Here is a 23,169-nt window from a genome sequence, read left to right on the forward strand (position 1 = left end):
TTACTTCTCCTTTGAAGCTCTAGGAAACAGCCCAATCCCATTTTCTGGATTGAAATGACTTATCTGCATTCTGATACCTGGAGTGTCCTGGACCATTCTTCTCTTTGCCTGTGAGTGAGAAAGTGAGGCTGCAGTGTGTGCTGGAATGTGGGTTGAGGGTGTTCTTATTGACTGTCATCATGAAGACAGTCTTTGAAGGGTAGATGCAAGGAGATATTTAGATTTATGTGGCCACAATTATCCTTCTTGGGTGCCTGTAGTGTTTTGGGATCATTTTATTTTCACTAAGAAACATGAAAATAGTAGTCATATGATGTCAGAAGTTCAGAGATTTAAAGACACACCTTTTCTACCTAATGACCGTAGAGTAGCCTTGAACTTTAGGAGATGTTAGTATCTTCTCTGTCCCACCTTGTCTTACAGCTCTTTCCTGAGTGGACTCTTGCTACAGATGATAAAATGGGGGCAATCATGCAGGCCCCCTCGCTCCTAAGGCAACTGCTGAGTGGAAACAGGTCTCAGAGAGTTTATATGACACTTACCCCAAGCCATTATCTTTTAAAGTAAAAGTCACTAATAGAGTTTTCTCACTCTTTGTAAAGGAATCTCAAATCTTGTTTCATATTTGAGATGACTTCTTTTCTAAGCATTTTGCTCCAATTTAATCCAAAATGTATTATTTCAAGCAAATGCATATTTTGCGGAGCATGTACCACTATACTGTGGACATTCTATAGTTCCAATGTAGACACTACCTGTAGTTCTTTTTGTGGAAATGTTTGTGTTTCCAAGACTGAAGTTAAGTAATGTGTGCTGGCTCTATCATCATTCCCAGAAACATCTGGTCATTAAAAAAAAAAAAAAGTAACAATAAATATCTAGTTGCTATTTTTATTTAGAAATTATAAAAGAAAAAAAAGAACCTCAAAATAAGAAACTATCTTTGGTCTTTACCTTTTCATAAAAATAATAGTTCTGGAGATTTTCTAGTCCTAAAGAGTCAATGCTTAATTCTGCTGGCAACTAGAAAATCTGAGATAATGCACATTCTTTGGATATAGAAGGAGCAAGAGTTCTTTTTCTAAAACAAAATAAAACAAGAAACATCCATACAGCCAGAATATTACCCTGAGTTTGCAAGGTTTAAACTTACAAGATCCTTCTGCTGATTTCATTCCATAAACAAACAAGACTGATCATCAAGAATGTAGGTTTATTTCGTTAAAAAATAAAACCAATCAAACAGACTCACCCCCTGGACAGTACTGTATGCTTCAAAGCAGCAGCAATCACAAGGCACATATGTACGAAAGACCCCAAGCAAAATAGTAACTCAACAGTAAAAAGGTATGTGTCATTTAAAAAGATGTTGAAGACCATTTGTTAATATGAACGTAGATTAGAAAGTAGTATATGCATTTTATAACTTTACTCTTTTACCTTTTTAGTAAGAGAGAGTGATGGTATAATATCAGTGTTCTCCCCATGGAACACATCACAACTTTTACCTTGTAAAGATCAACAGTCACAAATTGCTCTTAGAGCTTTCACATCATAGATATCTGGATTCATGAGATGAAAAGAAAAAAAGTTCTCGTTCTTAGCTTAGAAAAAGCTAAGTTTTATGTCTCCAGACAAAAACAAAGAACATGATTTATATTTTAGGATCAGTGCAATAACCCTCTTCCCAGATTAAGTTAACCCATAATAAATGCAAAGGTCAATTCTATTAAAATAATATAGTGTTGGATTCAAATTAGTGGAATGAATATCCTCTGGGTAGACATGCTTAGATTAAATATGACATATCAATATATAAAAAACTCTGTGATTCAAATATATTATAATGCAATTTATAACAATCCAAGTGTTTATTTGCGTATTAGCCACCATTTCACGTTACATGGCTGAACTAGACTGTCAACAGTGAATGGTGCATTGCGTCCCAGGTGTTCCTCTCGGCATTAAGTTGCAAAATCATTTTTTCATGAAATATGAAGGAGTGCTTATGAAATCGTGACTACAGAAGGGAGAGAAGAGATACGGAAGCTCCAATTTTAAACAAAAAAGAATACAAAATACTAGTACAATAAAACACTTAGTACTAAATAGCATAATTTAAATACTAATTATATGCTGTCATTAGTCTTTTAAAAAGTCAGTTTTTGGGCTTTTAGATGTGTTTTCTTTTTTTTAAAATAACAAGTGTTCATCCTTCTGGCCATGCATTTGGTCCACATCCACCCAGTTTGGAGGCAATCATAACAGAGGTCCAAGCTCTCTTTAGGCCACATCCTGGGCAGCAAGAAGTCTCTGAGTTCTGTGTGTGCTGGGGCAAGAGCCACTGGAGGCAGCCTATAGCAGGACGACCTGGGCCACTTCCTTGATGGTGGCTGCTGCTTTCTCCAGTTCTTCCTCTGTTTGTTCCACTGTGACCACAACCCTAATGCTGGGAAACAAAAAAGGACATGGAAAATCATTAAGTGAAGGCTATACCCAGAGTCATCCATCTATGGCCAGAGAGCCAAATCCAGCTGCCTCTTGTTTTAGTAAACAAGGCTATCTAGAAACTTAACCCGCTCACTCATTTACCTTCTGCTACATATGATTTCTCACTGCCATGGCTGAAGGAAAGAGCTGGAACAGGGACTCAGTCCCTGCAGGCCTAACACACTGATATTTGGACGGGGACAACAGCTCATGCCTCCTGGTCTAAACCACATGTGTGTATCCAGTCAGAGTCTCTCCTGCGGGGCTCTGTTCTCAAGGCTGGAATGCCACATCCTGTCAACATATCTGCTCTGAAAGTATCAGAACAGCCACGTGCCAGAGGCCCATGCCTATAATCCTAGATACTCAGGAGGCTGAAATCTGGAGGATAGTGGTTCAAGACCACTCTGGGCAGAAAAGTTCAGTAGACTGTCTCCAAAATAACTAGCAAAAAGCAAGGCTTAAAGGCAAGATTCAAATGGTAGAAGGACAGCTTAGTAAGTGCCAGGCCAGGCCCTCAGGTCAAATGCCAGTACTGTTATTTTTTTTTTTAAAGGGTTACCAGAATGATGTGGTAATTTGCAATTTCTCTGATCAGTTAGTATGGCTGTTCCTATTTACAACTCCATAAGCAGTTTAGACATCTTATAGCATTTTAAGCCAAGGTAGATTTCACACTTTGAGGAAATTAAAGAAGTAGGAGTTTGATGAGACAGTATCGCCTCTGCCCCTTCATCTTCTTTTGCAAACATCTGTTTCATCCTCTGGACACCTGTTTGGGCTCTCCTGCTCTGCATTCTAATAACACATCAATGCGCTGATGTGGGGGGAGGGAGTGGAATGTGCAATGAAGAGAAGGGAGTGGTTTCCTGAAGCTCCCACCTGGCATTTTGCAGAGTGCTTGTTCTCTCCAGTGGGCCTTCCTGGACTCGGAGCTAGAAGATGGACCTAGAGGTCGAGATGCTCTCCAGGTGATGGAGGAACTGAAGTTGTTTCACTCATGATAGGACCACATCCTGGTAATCTCATCCCACTCAGACAATGCATTTAACCACCTAACCCAGGGACCTCACACTGTGCTCTTGCCTACTTTACATATGCTCAGAACTTTTACATTCACCTACTGGGAAAAATGACCTCATGCAGCCTTCTTTATATCTCATGTACCTTATTAAATCTTGTACTGAGAAGGAAATACAGAATGGTTGCATGGTGTATTTTCATACAGGGCTAAGAAGTTAAGTTGAAGCAGTGTCAGCTGGGGGTTGTCTGCACTCATTTCTGTGCTTAGAATCCTTAGCATCAATCTGAGGAAGAAATGGCCATATCTCTGTGACCCCTGCCCCAGACCTATCATGTAGGTGTCCACGTGCCTTGACTATAGTATAGGTGCTCTGAGGATGGAATTGTCTGCTTTAACATTTTTTTTTTGTCCATCATGGGGCCTGAACTCTGGGCCTGGGCACTATCCCTCAGCTCTTCAGCTCAAGGCTAGTACTCTACTACTTGAGCCATAGCTTCACTTCCGGCCTTTTCTTATGTGGTGCTGAGGAATTGAACCTAGGGCCTCATGCATGCTAGGCAAGCACTCTACTACTGAGCCACCTTCCCAGCACCTCCTTTAACATTTTTAAGTGTTACAGTGCTTGCTGCTTTTGCTATACTGCTCCTCACATTTTGCTAGATAAAGCCCACATACTCTCTGGCCAGTAGAGATGGCAGGACATTCACAGCCCAGACTGTAGCTGACAGGAACCTTTCTACTCCAGTTAATTTTTGGGATCCCAGATATGTTTTGTGTGTGTGTATTGGGGGCATGGTGGGGGGCTGTCGTGGGGCTTGACTCAGGGACTGAGTGCTGTCCCTGAACTTCTTTTGCTCAAGGCTAGTGCTCTACCATTTGAGCCACAGCACCACTTCCAGCTTTTCTAAATTTTTTGGAGATAGAAGAGTCTCACGGACTTTCCTGCATGAGGTGGCTTTGAACCATGATCCTCAGATCTCAGCCTTCTGAGTAGGTAGGATTACAGGTGTGAGCCACCAGCACTTGGCTCTAGACACTTTTTTTTTTTTAATTAACTAGGAAGATACTCTATCAGGAGATGCTTTTAAAATGTCAGCCTGGTGCTGGTGGCTCACTCCTGTAATCCTAGCTATTCACAATCATAGTTTGAAGCCAGTCTGCAGAACAAAGTCTATGAGCTTCGTATTTCCAATAAATGACAAAAAAGGCTAGAAGTGGTGCCCTGATTCAAGTAGTAGAGCACTAGCCATGAGGAAACCAAGGTCAGGGATAGCACCCAGGCCCTGAGTTCAAGCTCCATAACTGCACACACCACACACACACACACACACACAAAATCAATCTGAAAACAGAATACAACTGATGTATTATATTGAAGGACATTCCTTCTTAACCTGTGATATTAAACAAAAACCCCAAACAACAAACTATTTCCTAAGAGTTTAAAGTGAGCAAGTAAGTGAGATGATACTGCAATGTCAACTAACCTTGGAGGAGGGAGGCACTTCTCTTCCTTTTCCAAGTAGCGGGCTTGAGTTAATGCAATGCGTCTGCTCATGCACTGCAGGTGCAAAAGAAAAACATTAGCAGCCTGGACTTAGACCTTGGGAAGAGAAGTGGCAAGGTACACTGAGAGTACCAGCAGTTGCTAGCATTCATGTTTCCAACTGTAATTGCTAGGAGACAAAGCTGAAATGCCACTCCATAGTCCCGAGTCTCTCTCCAGTCCTTCCTGCAATGATGAATAGATGTGGACTCCAGCATCCCAGATCATCTCCTTGAGCCTGTGTAGTTTGAGTACTCCTGACTGCATTCATGAGTTTACATACTTTACTCAATTTGTATTTATATAGCCACAGTGGCTAGCATTTCTGACATAGTTAGAACATAGGAAAGCAGTGTGGGTAAAGCCCTATGGGCTGACCAAGAGCTGAAGAGAGATGGCTGGACTGTGTCAGAGAGCAGCACTGCGCAACAGAGCATACCTGAGAATGTGTACTGGGACAACGTTCATGGCTGCCTGTGGGCAAGGTGATCCCAGGCACTAGAGTCTGTCTGTGTTAACAACGCTGCACGTAGCTTTACTATTCAACTGTCGGCATAAAACGTTTTCTACTTAAACAAGTTCAAGAACTAGAGAAAGGTCCTGATTATAGGAGTTGCCTATGGTGATAAAAATGTTTTGCAGTAGAGTGCAGTGCTCAAGCTTGTCATCCTAGCTACCCAAGATCAAGAGACTCACAGTTCTAGGCCAGTGCAGGCGAAAAGTCTGGGAGATGCTCATCTCAACCAATAAGAAGTTAGGTCTGGTGGTGCATATCTGTCAATCTAGCTGTGTGAGAAATGTAAACAGGAGGTCTGTTGTACAGTCTAGCCCAGGAAAGAAAATGTAAGATTCTAGAGAAAAACAAAAAAAAAAACAAAAAACAAAGATTCTAGAGATTAAAAAAAAAAAAGACAACCAAACAAAAGGCAAAGGCAAGAAGGACTGGCTCACATTGGAGATATATATACATATGTATATGTATATATATATATGAATTTTACATGTGTGTATACATGCATAATCAACAGAGGAAGGGATGGCAGAAGGAAAATAAAATGATTCCAAATGTCTAGCAGTGACAGTCCAGCCAAAGAGGATCTGTGCTGTAAATGGAACGGAGGAGATAGAAAGCACACAGGTAACATGGCCAGCTTCTGGCTGTCTGGAAGTACTTGGAAGCAGGAAGGCCCCCTTAGAACACCTGGCCAGGTAGGAGACATTACAAACCACTGTGGATTTTGTGTTTAAACATCACAGATAGGGGGTGGCTGAGGTAGGCTGTGCAGCCCGAGGCAGGTTTTACACTCCATAGTGCAGCTGCATGACAAACAAGCACCCAATGGCATGCCACACGGATGGAGGCCCTGGCTTACAAAGGAAACAGAACAGTCGGTGGCTACCGTTATTATTACCCTAAGGCTAAGAGAATCACATCACTGGACAGGGTAGGGAGACAAAGAACAGATAAAGCCCATTTCATTCTCAAATGCATATACAGGTGCAGGGCAGGTTCCATAAAAGGTGGTATGTACACACCCACAGTGCTGCAGTCCATTGGGTTTCTTTACAAGGAAAAAGAGAGGGAGGTTTCAGGAGAGGCAGCACTGCTGAGACTGAGCATCCAGCTTTCCCAGTGATGTGCGGCTAAGTAGTGAGTAATAAACTGACTTCCAGAAGATAAAGAGACATGAATGCTTCTCTCAAGTTAGGGGTATAAAAGAAGAGTCTCTTCCTTCCTGCAGGTTTTTAGGAACATTAGAATTCAGGAGTTGCTGGCTGTCTCTGAGCTATGTTGCAGGTTCACCTCACATGAGCAGCTGTTTAGCACTGGCTGTGAAAAGCACTCAACCTGTCCCCAACCGCAAGTCTGAGGATTCAGCTCTGTGAGTGGGGAGCAAGTGAGTTTTCTGCAAGGCTGTTGTTATGCTCTTTAAATTCACAGCAGAACAAGGTGTATCAGCTCTGGTGGGAGCCGAGTCTATTCAGTGGAAGAGAAGGTCTACAGCTTGCCCCTACTGGCAAACTGAGCTCATCAGGGCTGGCTGAGGAGACCCAGGGGCATTAGGACAATCCACATTATGTTTGTGTGTGTGTTATCAGCAACTTTTTACCACTCCCCGCATCTCTTGGGGCAATGAGATCTTTCTAAAAGTGATGTAGAATCATTGCTAGAGGTGGGGGTGGGAGGGGCATGGACTTTCACTTGAAGTGCTCACACTCACCTGGTCTATGATCTCCTGAAGTAGATGCATATCCTTCTCCCGAGACCCAGTGCTCTCTTCAAGCTGGAGGTGGAAGGCCGGAGAAAGGGACTCTCCCACCACCTTTAATCCAGAAATGCTAAAGAGGTAAACACAGCACACTGTAAATTGCTTCTAGGCTCAAGGCGTCTCACACAGAAGTAACAGAAAAGAGCCAAACTTCTCAGACTCTCTGAGCAGCACTGACAGGAAAGGACAGCCCTGTGACTTTGATGGAAGCACTGTATGCTGCAATCCTAATTTCCATAGAAAAGGTGAAATATGTGCCTGGGTACTGTCTCTCAGAGCAGGAGAAAACTGGGAGAGCCACTTCTGAGTGCATGACCATGTGGAAGACATCCCGTGCTCCAGAGGATACCATGGACCTCTGTCTCCAGCCTTCTGCTGGAGGGTGGGACCCCTGCCCATCCAGACACCTCTTCATAGGTTCCCCCTGCCCTTGGACTTGCCCCATCCTTGAAGGTCTTGAGGTCATGAGGGGTGTGCTCCAGAATGGGACAGTAGGACCCCAACCTCCTCTTCTGTTTTCTGAACTATGAGGTGTGTGGTTTATTCTGTCCTATGTGCTGGCCTTGCCAAAGGCCCAAACAATGTGGCCATTTGACCAGAGCTTTCAGCTCCAAAACTGTGAGTCAAAATAAGCCTTTTCTCTTTATCAGTTTTGCTTCAGGGATTCTATTGTAGTGATGAAACACACATAATACAACAACCATGCTCTCTGACCACTGTAAGGAATCGAAACTAATCTTAATTTGCTTTCAACCTAACTCTGGAAATTATTAATTTGTATCACCTTTCTTTAAATGTAATATACCTTCTAGGAGCTCTCAATAAAGGAGGCTGCAAGTCTGAATGATGGAATTTTAGAATCTAGGGTATCTGGAATGTCAGGAAACCTTCTAGATTAGTTCATTTACCAATGTCAAAACTAAGCAATTTACTTTAAAACTTATTTCCTATGTGAATGGGTATGCACCCTGAAGTACCAGTTTTCTTAGGTCTTTTCTCAGAGGAAAACTTTAAAAATTCCTTTTCAATTAGCATTTTGTATGAATCAAATCACTTTCCTATTCTTTTCCTCAAATAATCCAAGACACCAGAGTCCTAAATCCAGTCTGTGCTTTGATCAAATGGGCTCAACTTTTGTGGTAAGTAGAACAGAATGGAGAAAGAAGGAATCAAACAGAATTAATGCCCTGCACTGCTGCTAGAGGTAACTGCCACAGAAGCTTACCAAAACCCAAATGTAGCTCCAGTTCAGAAATGGAGAGGCTGTATTTCAGAGCCCGATACATAAAGAAAACATTTGGCAAATATATCATTTTCTACAGATGTATAAACACCAAGCTCTCGTTAGGTCTCAGGCTCAGAGCAATCATCAAGACAGCTATGGCCTCCACGGTATGCTTCCAGTCTAGGTAGAGTCAAACACCAACCAATCTCTGTCTCTACTTGTGTGGAATCATCAAGATTCCTCAGAGAACAGCAAAGGCTGCTGACATCCCCTCCAAACTCAGTCTTAGAATGAAGAAGTAAACCATTGATTAGAGGAAGGTTAAAGAAAATTACCTTAGATGTAATACTGAGGATACCATACTGCCTCTGTAAAATGTTTACCTATGACATATTTACTGGAAAATAAAAAATTAAGCCAGTAAACTAAATATGAGAAGCAGAAGAAAGTTAAGAACACAATGAAGGGAAATTCTTCCTAGAGCTCCTAGCACATACTTTGTGTGTGTGTGTGTGTGTTCAGCCTTTTATTTTATTTTTTATTTTATTTTTTTGTTTTCTCCTTCCCCTCCACAAATTATACCGACACCAAATACAGTGAAAGCAGGGGTTATACTGTGGAGAAGGGACATACAAAGCAACAAAGAAATAATCTTATAAATGTGTTAGAAACAATCGCATGAAAGAAAAAAAAAACATTTGAATACATATCTTAGGGTTCATTTCCCTAACATCACCTTATCTGACCTTTTCTGCTTGACTCAGACATACACTAGATATTGCAAATAAGGGAAACCATGGGACCTATGTTTCTTTGGGCTTGGCTTACTTCACTTAATATAATTTTCTCCAAGCCTTTCCATTTCCTAACAAATGGGGCAATGTCATTCTTTCTGATGGAGGCATAGAATTCCATTGTGTATATATACCACATTTTCTTGATCCATTCATCTACTGAGGGGCATCTGGGTTGGTTCCATATCTTAGCTATGGTAAATAATACTGCAATAAACATAGTTGTGCTGGTAGCTTTAGTGTGGTCTTGTTTGTAAACATTTGGGTAAATGCCCAAAAGTGGGATTGCTGGGTCATAGGGGAGCTCTATGTGAAGTCTTTTGAGGAACCTCCATACTGCTTTCCAAAGTGGTTGAATAAGTTTACATTCCCACCAACAATGAAGTAAGGTTCCCTTCTGTCCACATCCCCTCCAGCATCTGTTGTTATTAGAGTTCTTGATTTTAGCCATTCTAACTGGAGTGAGGTGGTATCTCAATGTTGTTTTGATTTGCATTTCTTTTATGGCTAGGGAGGTTGAGCATTTCTTCATGTGTCTATTGGCCATCCTTCTTTCCTCTTCAGAGAAGTTTCTCTTTAAGTCTTTAGCCCACTTATTTATTGGGCAGTTGTTTCTTTGAAGATTTGTTGTTGGGGGATTTAATTTTTTGAGTTCCAGGTATATTTTAGATATGAGACCCTTGTCCGATGTATGGCTAGTGAAGACCTTCTCCCAATCCAGGGGCTTTCTATTGATCTTGCTAGCTATGTCCTTTGCCATGCAGAAGCTCTGCAATTTCATGCAATCCCATTTGTCCAACCTTTCTTGGATTTGTTGTGTTTCTGGTCTCTATTAAGAAAATTTCCGCCTGTGCCAACAAGACCTAGGGTTTCTCCTATTCCATCCTGTAATGTTTTCTGTAATGCTTTGACTCCGAGGTCTTTGATCCATTTGGAGTTGACTGTGGTGCAGGGTGATAGATAAGGATCTAGCTTTAGTTTTCTACAAGTAGTTAACCAATTTTGCCAGCACCAATTACTGAAGAGGCTTTCTTCCATTCTATTTTTTTTAGCTCCCTTATCGAAGATTAGATGGCTATAGGTCTGTAGGTTCATTTCTGGGTTTTCAATTCTATTCCATTGGTCCTGAGGTCTGTTCTTATGCCAGTACCAAGCTGTTTTGATTACTATGGCTTTATAGTAGAGTTTGAAATTTGGTATTGATATTCCTCCAGCAGTGTTCTTTCTGTTGAGGATCGTTTTTGCTATTTGGGGTCTTTTATTGTTCCATGTGAATTTTTGGATTGCCTCTTCTATTTCCTTGAAGAATGAGGTTGGAATTTTGATAGGTATCGCATTGAATTTGTAGATAGCCTTGGGAAATATTGCCATTTTCACGATGTTGATCTTTCCAATCCAGGAGCATGGGAGGTTTTGACACTTTCTAAGCTCTGTTTTGATTTCCTTTTTCAAGTTTTTAAAGTTTTCATCATAGAGGTTCTTCACTTCTTTGGTTAAGTTAATTCCTAGGTATTTTATTTTTTGTGGGGCTATTAGGAATGGAGTTGCTTTCCTAATTTCAGCCACACTTTTCTCATTGTTGGCGTACAAAAAAGCCATTGATTTTTGAAAGTTAATTTTATACCCTGCTACTTTGCCAAAGTTTTGAATCAGCTTGAATAATTTGGGAGTGGAGTCTATGGGATTCTTTAAGTACAAGATCATGTCATATGCAAAGAGGGAGAGTTTTACTTCTTCTTTCCCTATTTGGATCCCCTTTATCTTTGCATCTTGTCTTATTGCTGTAGCGAGGCATTCTAATACTAGATTGAAGAGAAGTGGAGAGAGTGGACATCCTTGTCTTGTTCCTGAGTTAAGAGGAAATGGCTTTAGTTTTTCACCATTAAGTATAATGCTGGCTGTAGGTTTGTCATATACAGCCTTTATTGTATTGAGAAATATTCCATGGATTCCTAATTTTTCCAGAACCTTCATCACAAAGGGTGTTGGATCTTGTCAAATGCTTTTTCTGCATCTATTGAGATAACTATGTGGTTTTTATCCTTGCTCCTGTTGATGTTAGCACATACTTTTGCTGGAGAAATCAAGAGGTGAGATGAAGTGACTGGTTCTAGGTCACACAGTATTGGGAATGGAGTCCAGACTTCCCGATTTCCTTACTGACCCACCTTGTAAATTCTATGCCACTCACTCTGTAGAGGAAGCCACTGAGATATGGAATACAGCAACTGATTAAATAGTCACTGCTCCACCCTGGGAGCCTCATATGACTTTTCTCCATTCAAGCAACCATATCTGGGTTGCCAAGCCTCATGCTACTGGGGGCCACCTTGCTGCCCCAAGGAGAATGCTGTCTGAGAATGAAGCCAACAAGGATGAAAACTGCATTGTGGGATGGAGAAGGCTGGAAACTAGATGAAGTCCTTCTGAGTACCTGGATCTAATCATGCCTTGAGCAAGTGTTACCCTGGACATACCATTTCATGAGCCCAGCTCTCCCTTCTCCCTCCCTATCTTTTCTTCATCTTATGAAAAGCTGGACTTGGATTTTTGTCCCTTGTATCCAGAAATGTTTTAGCCAATTCATACCATAAACTGCATATAATTCTCAAATATAAAAAATAAAAAAAAAGAGCTGGGAGCCAGTGGCTCACATCTGTAATCCTAGCTACTCAAGAGGATCCCAGTTCAAAGCCAGCCCAAGCAGGAAAGTCTGTGAGACTTTTTCTTGTCCGTCATGGAGCCTGAACACTGTCCCTCAGCTCTTCAGCTCAAGGCTAGCACTCTACCACTTGAGCCACTACACCCACTTCCAGTTTTTTGAGTGGTTTATTGGAGATAAGAGTCTCATGGCCTTTCCTGTCCAGGCTGGCTTTGAACCATGATCCTGAGATTTCAGCCTCCTGAGTAGCTAGGATTATAGGCATGAGCCACTGGCACAGCAGTCCATGAGACTCTTATCTCCAATAAACCATCAGAAAACCAGAAGTGCTGTTGTGGCTCAAGTGGTAGAGCGTGAGCCTTGGCTTGAAGAGCTGAGGAACAGTGCTAAGGCCCAGACTGACATAAATACATACATACATACATACATTCATAAATAAATAAATAAAATTAAAGACAAAAATAAATAAAAATTAAAGAACACAATACAAAGAATAGGTTCAAATAAAGTCAGAAATAGAAAATTAAATAGGGAAAATAAACACTCAAAAGAAAAATCACATTCTCTCCAACCTTAAGAGGTACAAGATATAGTAAATCCTTAAGAGAGAAGAGGGGAAACTTTGAAGAAACAATTACGCTTTGATTACTCATTGGCTCCAAGACAGAAAAAGTAGAAAATACCCAAATCATGTATTGAAGCTACTGTAACACTGATTTCTATGTTACTGAAAGTCAGCATAACAGAAAACTGTAGGTCCGTTTGAATTATATATATTCAAATTAAAACATTAGCTAAATATATCTAGCATGGCAGAGTGCTTGCCTTGCATACATGAGGCCCTCAGCACCACATAAGCAAAAAGAAAAAAGCCGGAAGTAGCGCTGTGGCTCAAGTGGTAGAGCGCTAGCCTTGAGCTGAAGAGCTGAGGGACAGCGTCCAGGCCCAGAGTTCAAGCCCCACAACTGGACCCCCCCCCCCCCAAAAAAAAGAGACCCAGATCAATGCAATAAAAGAAAAAGAACTGTATGATGTATAAGAGATAGGAGGGAAAGATAGAAAATTATTGTTATAAAAAGGTTTTCTAGGTACATCATCAAAACAGAATTTAACTAAAAAGAAACTTCTGGACATAAGATTAGTTAAAAAATCCTTATAAATTATCAGTAATCAGGTAGAAAGAATAAAACCCCATTCACAATTGCAACAAAAATCTATAGGACACCCAGAAATTTCCTTTAAAGACCCCAAAAGGGTATAAAGGCTTTAAAGGGAAAAAATTGTGTTAAAAAACACAGAGAAGACCAAAATGGCTAGGCACCAGTAGTCATGGCTGAAATCTGAGGATTAGAGCAAAAACACCTGGGCAGGAAAGTATGAAACTCTTACCTCTAATTAACTACCAAAAAACTGGTAAGGAAGCAGCTTGTGGTACAGCACTAGCCTTGAGTGAAAATGCTTAAGGATAGTGCCTAGGTCCTGAGATTAAGCCCCAATACTGGCACAAAAGAAAAGAAGATTGAAATAGAGAGCTCATGTTCTTGCATGACAAATGCTTCCACATTCATCAGAGAATTTAGTGCCATTCCAATTAAAATTCTAGCAATTATTTTGGAGGAAGCTAATGAAAGCAAACACAACAGCAAAAACAGTGTTAGGACTGAGCAAATAAACCAATCAAATAGTTCAAAAATAAACCCATGTACAAATGAGAAGCTGGTATATGGGAGATAGCCCTAACAATCTGTAGATGAAAGGATGTAGAATTGGAATGTTAGTCAGAAACTGGCTTTACTTATCTTCTCTGGATCCCTGTTTCTTTCTCTAATCATCACCTAATTTCTCTTCCCTATTCTCTTTACAGAAAGTGCTTAAAAATGCTTTCCTAAAGCTGTGTCCAGTTCCTCTCTTAATCTCTTCTCTTAACTGAGCCTACTTCAATCAGGTGTTCTATTCTGCCCCTTCTTCTGTCCTGGAAGTACTCACCAAGTCACAGTAAGCATCATACTTTGAAATCAAAGGAATGGCATGTAGTCACCTTGCTTAGTCTACTGCAGCAACATGCCACACACTGACCTACGTAATTGTGTTTTCCACTTGGCTTCTGGAACTCTGGAGTCCTTGGTCAGCTCTTTTCACTGGCTACTTCTTGATCACCTTCTAACCTATCCACATGCTTTAAATACTATCTTTGTAAATCAAACATTTTTTTTCTAGTTCAGGACGTTCTTTCAAATGCAAACTTGTATATCCAAGTGCTATTCTACACTGATGTCTGACAGCATATGAAGCACAACACATCTGGCACTGAATCCCCACCAAATATTTCTTCAACCATTCTGGCTATTTGCCTAGTAGCTACTCCATCTGGTTGCTCAGATCAAAACCTTAAAGTTAACCTTAAGTCTTCTCTTTCTCATTCATCCTCTGTAGGAATTTCTGGCAGATCCAGCCTGCTGTCTCTCCAAAATATATCTAGAAGTCAAACAATGCTCATTGATACTACTGGGTCAAAGTCATACAACTTTCTGTTTCCATCTCCTAACTAATCTCTTTGCTTCTGCGCTTGTCACCAAACAATGCATAATTTCACTCTACATAGGAGAAATATGCTAAGACTTATGTCTAGCTGTTCCAGGGCATGTTTTCCCTTAAAACCATGCATACCTTCTTACCTGAGCCAAGGCTTCTGTCATGGCCTGAATGGCCGGCCCATTACCTGGCCCTCACCCCTCCCTAGGTCCTCCCACTTGTTTGGTCTGGCTGCCTTCCTGTTTCCTTTGCTTTTCTCTCCTATCTTTGTTCCAGTGTGTGTTTAGTATGAGGTCCCTGCAGGGTTCTCCAAGTATAGCTACTGAGTAGGCAGCTGGAAATCTGGAGACACAGATCTGTCAGTTACCCACATGCAGGGGACACAAAACAATGGGAAGCTTCAGTCACAGGAGGCAAATCCCCAAGAAGCCAATGAGATGAAGAGGACAAAATCCTAAAGAGAGCAGGGTGTTGCAGAAAGCCTTCAAAGGAGATGAAGATGAAACAATTCAAAGCTGTTGAAGGAAACCCATGAACACAGTGTAGTAGAATCCAAACAAGGAAAAAAAATGGTCATGTGTGGAAAACTACTGAGCCATAAATGTGCTATAAGTCTTAGAGTTGGTGTCACTGGTGTTCCCCATAGGAAAGTAGTTTTTAGAGGAAGTGAGAGATGAGGACATGGAAAAACTACATATGTATTTTGAGAAGAATAGTTAAAAACAGAAGCCAAGAAACGGGGTAGTTCCTAGAGGGGAATGTGACATTATGAGCAGGGAGAATTTAAAGACAAGGGGTAGGGAGGATATGAATGCTACTGAAATGACTCAAGATAACAAAGTAAGGGGACAACCAGAGGTTCTCAAAAGGAAAAATAAGAACCTGTGATGGTTGGAAGAAAATGCTCTTGGCTACAACAGAGGGAAGACTAGTTTGATTGTCTGTAGCTATGTGGGTTTGTTAGAAAACCCAAGGGAATTCCTAAGGGACAGCATGAGGTGAGGCTGTCTATGAAAGGGATGGAATGCTGACAGAAGGCTAAGGAGTTCAGAAGAAAAGGTGGAGAAGAGATTCTGAAGGGCATCTAAGGTTAGTACTGATGAATGTACAGTGCCTCCAATGAGTTGGTAAATTAATACTTCACAAACCAGTGCAACTGGAACTGATGCAAGTATATTCTCCTACTATAAATGATGCAAGAACTTCTGTTACTATTGTACAGACACACCTAGAACTGTCATTATCTCCGTCTCCATTTTACCTAGAACAGCTGTGATCTATTCACTTATCTAATGCCCTTTCCAATCAGTAACATGTCTAGTTTCTTTATCTTGCAACAGAGACAGGGCTTTCAAGACTGTAGAGACCCATTTCTTCTTAGGAGGCAAAAAGGAAACACCTTAGGCAATGTGAGATCATTCTTAAGAAGCCAGAAACTGTAGATGTCACCAATCTCAATTTATTTTTTTCTCAACCCTAAGAGGAATTTTACAAATTAAAATTAAAGTTTTTTAAAAAAGAAAACATTTATAAGATTCATTTCAATTTCCTTTTCATGTCTTAAATCTACTAAATAGTAGCATGGACAGCAGAAACCTAGTACCACCCAATTATATCCTGTAATTAATTTTTTTCTGTGGCATTATGGAGATGCTCCAGTGTGTATCTTTCTTATTTCTTGTGGTAAGATGTTGTATTGTTTTCCCATATTACTAGAGAATTTTAGTAGTATGTTGCATTTTTATAAAAGCAAAGGCATGATTCTTGACAAGGACAAATGGTTGCTCTAGTTTTATACAAATAAATCAAGTTGGTGAACGGAGTTGTTTTCCTAGTTGCAAAGTTGTTATGCTAATTACAGCCTATACAACTTTTCATTAAGTATGGTAGAGATAATCTTTATGTTAGCCCAAAATATACAACTTACCCTTGTAAAGCTTTATGAATTTGTTGGCATTTTTTCTTTAATACTGCAAAAATATCTAAATGGAAAAAAAATCATTGATATTAGATGTAGTCGATTGTACTAAATAAAAAATAATTTTAAAAGTTGGGTGCCGGTGACTCAGGCCTATAATCCTAGCTACTCAGGAGGCTGAGATCTAAGGATCTCAGTTCAAAGCCAGCCCAGACAAAACAGTTTGAGAGTCTGATCACCAAATTAATCAGCAAAAAGCTGCAAGAGGAGTTGTGGTTCAAGCGGTAGACCACTAGCCTTAAGCAAAAAAGCTTAGGAATAGCACCAGACCCTAAATTCAACCTCCAGGCTGATATACCACAGACACACAGACACAGACACACACAGACACACACACACATACACACACACACGTGCTCAATTCAAGCTCATCAATCTAAAAGGCTGCAAATCCTTCTATATACTAACAGTGGTGTTCTTGTGTGGGGCTGAACTTAGTCTTTGACACTTACTGACTAGACTCTTCTCATCCCATTCCACTAAATCTGAAAATGATGAGTTCCAAAACAATGAATTTTATTCTTACCAAGATTCTACAAAGTCCAGCAAAGAAGAAAATGGAGCAAATCATTTCTTTTCTTTTTTCCTTCCTTCTTTCCTTCCTTTCTTCCTTCCTTCCTTTTCTTCTCTATCTCCTCCCTCCTTTTCTCTCTGTGTGTATAAGTGTGTGTGCCAGTTCTGTGGCTTGAACTCAGGACCTGGGTACTGTCCTTGATCTTCTTTCACTCAAGCCTACTGCTCTACCACTTGAGCCACAGCTCCACATTTTGTTTTGCTTATGTGTGTGTGTGTGTGTGTGTGTGTGATTAATTGATGATAAGAGTCTCACAGACGTTCCTGCTTGAGCTGGCTTTGAACCATGATTCTCAGTCTCCTGAGCAGCAAGGATTACAGGTATAAACCACCTGCAACTGGTCAATTATCTATTTCTTGATTTAAACAATTTGGTGAAAAATCTGCAGTGTCAAAGTAATATTTTAAAAAGTATAGAAGGAAAACCAAAAAGTGATAATATCTGATTAGGAGATGAGGCTGCAAAGCTACCTCACAAGGGAGCATCTAAATGTGCACACAGACACATTCACAAGTCTTCTGATTTCTGAATTAGTATCAAGGCTGTGTACCTGAAGTGCCAGGTAAGGCCCACTGTTCTCTCCATTTTAAGATCCTACTGTAGCCAATAGCCACATTTTGAATTCTCCTTTGACACTGTATTTTGCCCACTGAGTTGGTGGTTGATAAAAGAGTATTGTCAAGACTGAATGAATTGAGGATAAAAGACTGAAGTAAGAAACTGACAACAGTTCTAACATACTGGCACTGGTTCATTTCTCAAAAAACTGTAAACCGAACAATGATAGTTATTTATAGTAGTGAAAGCATCTAAGCTTGGCACTGACCCAGGGGACCTCCTCCTTCTGGCATCCCTGCATACCAGAAAGCCAGCCAGCTCCAAGCACAAGGACTAGCTCTGGCCTCAAGGGCAGTGTCTTCACTGCCATTCTTCCTGTAAATGTCAGCTGTAAGTGAGTATCCCTTCTCTGGAACGCTGGGATGAGAAATGTTTCAGATTTTTAAGAGTTTTTCAGATTCATTAGTATTCATTAAGCAGGTGCCTTACCATCTGAAGCATGCCTCCACCCCAATTCTGTAGTGTTTACGTAGACCTTCCTGGATGAATTTCTAAACTCTAACATCTGAAATTACCTATGCTCACAAAATTTTGGATTTTAGACTACTTTGGATTTCTGGATTTGAAATGCTCATTCTGTAATCTAATTCTGTAGAGTTTTTTCTGGTAAATAATTTCCTCTTACGAAGTTCCCCCAGAAGCAAGCCAGTGACACAGTTATAGTTAACATAGCCCAAGCACTGACGGCTGTACCTGGATTCTCTTCCATGATGTTGAGAGCCTCAATGGCAGCAGCAGCTAACAAGGGAGGTAATGAAGCTGAAAAGCAGTATCCTTGGCCAGAGAGTCGCTGAGAAGAAACAAGTCAAACCATAACATAAACATTCTCTCTGTTTTTGGGCGGTAAGGAGAGTAAACATTCAAAAGACACTGAATTCCCATATAACCCACAGAACAATATGTAAATAAGGTGAGGGAGTAAGATCTAGTCAAGAATAAGTACATACATGTAGCAAAGATAAAGTTAAAAAGGGAGGTAATTTCTCAAGTTAAATATTTTTAAGTTGTTTTCTAACTATCAGTATTTAAGTAAAATTTGTATAACTGTAGTTCAAGAAAACTGAGGAAAAAGTCAGTGAGGTCCCATCCCAATTAATAAGCTGGTATGGTTGTATGTGGCTGTGATCCAGTTACTGTGAAGGATAGGTAGGAGCATCATGATCTGAGGCTGACCTGGGTAAAAAATAGTTTGGGACACAGCTCAAGAGATAGGACTCCTGTCTAGCAAGTAGAAAGCCCTATGTTTAATTCTCAGAACCACTGAACAAAAGAAAAACAAAAGGATATAATTTGAAGTTTTACTTTAAAGTGATCAATGTAGCAATCAATTTCAGAGTTTACCTGATGGTCAATTACAAAAGTTCTGCCACAACAGAAACCTCCAATAGAAGCAAGAGCATTCTCCATGTTGGCACTGATAAGGTCAATATCTTCCATCTGCCAGAAAAGTGAGAAAGACCAATGGATTATCCCTCAACTTACAGGAAATGAAAAATAAGACAGTACAAAGCCTAGATACAAAATACTTCATTTGCAGGGTGGTGGTGGCTCACGCTTGTAATCTTAAATTACTCAGGAGGCTGAGCTCTGAAGATTGCAGTTTGAAGCCAGCCCCAGCAGAGAAGGCTCTTACCTCCAATTATCCACTCAAAAACTGGAAGTGAGGCTGTGGTTCAAAGTGGCAGAGCTCTAGCCTTGAGCAAAAGAACTCAGGGACATCACTCAAGCTCTGAGTTCAAGCCCCATAAATGACAAAACAACAACAATAAAAATCAACTTCATTTATCACATCTTTACGCGTCTAGATTCAAAAAAACTACATAAATGGAGATAATAGATTAGTCAAACAAAATCTATGGCTGCAAGGACTGCAATCATGGACATGACTCACCCTAATACTTTCTTACCATTCCATCATGCAGCAACATTTTCCTCACAGTGAATAAATGGTTAAATTAAAAGGAGATGAATCAGGTAACTTGATGGTATGGGGTTGGAAAAAACAGGAGGACAATGGAATAGGTGACACTGATCAAAATACATTGTATTTATAAACTGATTTGTTGAACTGAAAGCCCTTTGTACAACTACTTCAGATAATTAAAAAAAGGAGATAAAATTCAAGACTGTGAGATATTAAAAACAGGTTAAGAGCTTTAAGATAAGATTATTTTCTTGCAAAAGCAGTGGACTGGCTGGATTTTGCTATAGAAAGTACTCCAAATAAAACTACATCAAGCAAAATTAATTTTTAAACACTTTATGCATCCATTACTTTCAGTATGTACTTCTAAAAGATAAAACGTCAGAAAATCAGTAAAAATCAACTGTTTCTGACATATGATTGAATATTCTATGTTCAAAGGCTGTTTTACAAAACTTTCATTTTTACCTGCATCCATTTAAATAAGGATCTAATGACAAACGCAATTTTATGCCCACAACAATGTTAACAAAATAGAAGTATACATATTCTACAGGAAGGTAATTTCCCCAGTGGAAGACTTACATTGATCCCATAGTGCTCAGTAACTCCTCGGCCATGCTCCCCAAGGACTCCAAATGAAAGGCTTTCTTCCACAAAGATTCTTGCTTTGTATTTGTATTTTAACTTAACCTAGGTTGTTAAGTAAAATCCAATTTTAAAGCAGGGGTAATTAGTAGCATATAGAATATATTTCAAAGAAAAAATTATAGTTCACCTTTAGTATTTGTGAATTCTATATTTGTGAATTTGCCTATTTGCTAAAATTTATTTGTAAACCCCAAAAGAGTATCTATTGTACCACCCACCCATCACTCATGTCAAAAGGCATGTGCATGGGTGTTGTGGTGAAGAACTGAGTACTCCTAGTTGTTTACTGACCGAGTGTAGTTTCTATGGTCACTTTGGCCACATTTCCTACAATTTTATTGGTGATTCTGTGTTTAAAATGGCATTGATGAAATGATGAGGTGTTTCCAAGTGACAGTATGTCTTATGAGAAAATGTGTATTAGAGAAGCATTATCCTAGCAAGAAGACAGTTAATGTGTTAACAGTATACATTAAAGAAGGTATCTTTTTTTTCCTTTTTTCCTTTTTTTTTTGCTTGTCCTGAAGCCTGAACTTAGGGTTTAGACACTGTTTCTGAGTTTATTTGTTTGTTTCCTTTTCTCAAGGCTAGTGCACTACCTCTTAAGCCACAGCTCTACTTGTGGCTTTTTGATGGTTAATTTGGAATCTCATGGACTTTCCTGCCTGAGTTGGCTTTGATCCTCAGATCTCAGCCTGCTAAGTAGCTACAGGAATGAGTCACTAATGCCCTGCTAAAGAAGGCATCTTTAAACAGAAAAATGTACAGTACATTTTATGTATTAATCAAAATGTTATGGCCAGGGGGTCACAGAAATCTAATCCTGCATTGCCCTAGCAACAGTTTAGTATTCCAGTGTTTGTGGCAACTTACAGAATAACTGTGAAGAACGAGAAATGACTATTTTAGAGCTCTAAAGTGATCCAATTTAACTCCATTAAAGAGACAGCACAATATTAAAATTTATAAAAAGAATACTTAGATATTTATGTGTATAGACATCAGACATAAAACATATTTTTTTCAATCATCAAAATGTTACTGGCTATTTTTGCTAATTAATGCCAAATGAGGGGATAGGTGTATTTCAATCGGCTTTTGGTCGGACTTTCATTAGCAATTACTGATTACATTGACCTAACATTGATTCTTTCCATGTCTTAACAGGAATGAGATATTACTTATCTCTTTTTAAAATTCAAATTTAGAAGATATTTAACAATTTAATACAACTTGCACAGAAACAGACAAAACAGGAATCCCAGGGTCAAACCTAATTTGATTTGTATAATCATTACATATTCAATGTTCACATACACTTGATTTGTTCTCATACTCTGCATTTTGTTTCACCATACACTTGTCCATTAGAATGTCTGTGACTGTAGTCCTATAATGAACAGCTCTAGTAACTTCTTGTCTACTACCTTTCCACATTGTCCCATTAATCTTTGACTCAAAAATTGGCAGAACAAAAACTTTCCTGATATTCTGGGTGAACTCAGATTTCCTGAACAATGAAAAAACTTTAAAAATAGCACATGAATCCTGTAATTTGAATCCTTATTCAATTAACAGATGCCTAGATTTCAATCTAAATTAACAAATATAAGGATTATTTAGCAGAAGAAATCAATTAATGTAATTTACCACATTAATAGAATGAAGAAAAGAATCTAAGTAGATACAGAAAAAACATTTGACAAAAAACAAAACACCCTAACAACCTCTCATTAGAAACACACTTAAAAATTAGGAACAGGGAAGAATTCCCTGAACCTCTCATACAGGATAGTTATGAAAAACTTACAGCTAACATCATATTCAATGATAAAGACTAAAAACTTGCCCTTTCATATCAGAAATAAGGTGACCCACTTTCAGTATTTCTCAACTCTTAACAAAAGTTCCAGCCAGACAATCAAGCAAGGTGTGGGGACTGGATGGGGGAGAAGGCAATCAAGTTGAAAGAAGTAAAACTATCTCTATTCAAAATGATATATTTTATGTATAGAACAAGATCCCTAACACATGAACAGTACACCATTGATGTATGTGATGAAACATTATACTATACCATTAATATGCACAATTTTATGTTTTAATGTACCAGTTAAATTTAACAATAAACTATATACACATAATTGCTTATATTTCAATAAGCTAACAGTTAACAATCTAAAATGGAAGTTAAAAAAACAATCCCATATATAGCAACAAAAATACTTAGTGATAAATTTAAGACTGGTATGCTATAAACTAAAAAAAGTGAAGAAATTAAAGAACCAAAAGAAATTTATACATTTCTAAATAAAGGAAACATCTCAAATTGAAGACTGAATTGAAGATGGCAATATGTCCCAAAGATACTACATATTCATACAATACTTATTAAAATCCTAATCACATTTTCACAGAAATGGGAAAGCTTTTTCTAACACTCAGATGGAATTCCAAGGGATGAATGAACAGCTAAAACAATTTTTAAAAAAGAAAACTAAGTCAGAACACTCATGCATCCTGATTTCAGAGGCTACCTAAAAGATACAGTAATTGATACATTGTACTCTTTTAAAGATAAACATATAGATAAATCATAATTGAAAGTCTAAATAAACCCATGCTTCTACGGTCAACTGATTTTTTTTCACAAAGAGTAATTCTATTCAATAGAGAAGCAACTACTATCCTCAACAAAAGACACAAAGAATACCATGCACAAAGGAATAAAGTTGACCAACCTGTCAACGAACTCAAAATAAAGTTGTATAACATACAAAAAACTAACTCAAAACGAATCACAGACCTAGCTGTAAAAGTGAAAACTAGTAGAAGGAAATTTTGGTAGCCTTTGAGTAGACAAAGATGTTTAAATGTGATA

The 23,169-nt window shown here is 39.2% G+C and overlaps 1 protein-coding gene across 2 annotated transcripts in view; it reads right to left on the bottom strand.

The window, feature by feature from the left end:
• Window positions 1–1,196: 1,196 nt before the first annotated feature.
• Window positions 1,197–23,169, bottom strand: part of Sptlc1 (serine palmitoyltransferase long chain base subunit 1) — a 53,587-nt gene continuing 31,614 nt past the window's right edge. Inside the window, exons 9-15 of one of the 2 annotated variants that reach the window (XM_042686871.1) lie at window positions 20,223–20,330; window positions 19,055–19,150; window positions 18,407–18,503; window positions 16,471–16,525; window positions 7,283–7,400; window positions 5,002–5,075; window positions 1,197–2,417 (exon numbers count right to left, since the gene is read on the bottom strand). In XM_042686871.1, the coding sequence (XP_042542805.1) occupies window positions 2,210–2,417; window positions 5,002–5,075; window positions 7,283–7,400; window positions 16,471–16,525; window positions 18,407–18,503; window positions 19,055–19,150; window positions 20,223–20,330 (756 nt within the window). In that variant the 3' untranslated portion in view covers window positions 1,197–2,209. Of the gene's footprint in view, window positions 2,450–5,001; window positions 5,076–7,282; window positions 7,401–16,470; window positions 16,526–18,406; window positions 18,504–19,054; window positions 19,151–20,222; window positions 20,331–23,169 lie in introns of both variants that reach the window. The other variant, XM_042686869.1, reaches the window with a different exon arrangement.

Source organism: Dipodomys spectabilis, unplaced genomic scaffold, assembly GCF_019054845.1.
Source record: "Dipodomys spectabilis isolate Male_0828 unplaced genomic scaffold, ASM1905484v1 ptg000098l, whole genome shotgun sequence".
NCBI classification, from domain to species: Eukaryota; Metazoa; Chordata; class Mammalia; order Rodentia; family Heteromyidae; genus Dipodomys; species Dipodomys spectabilis.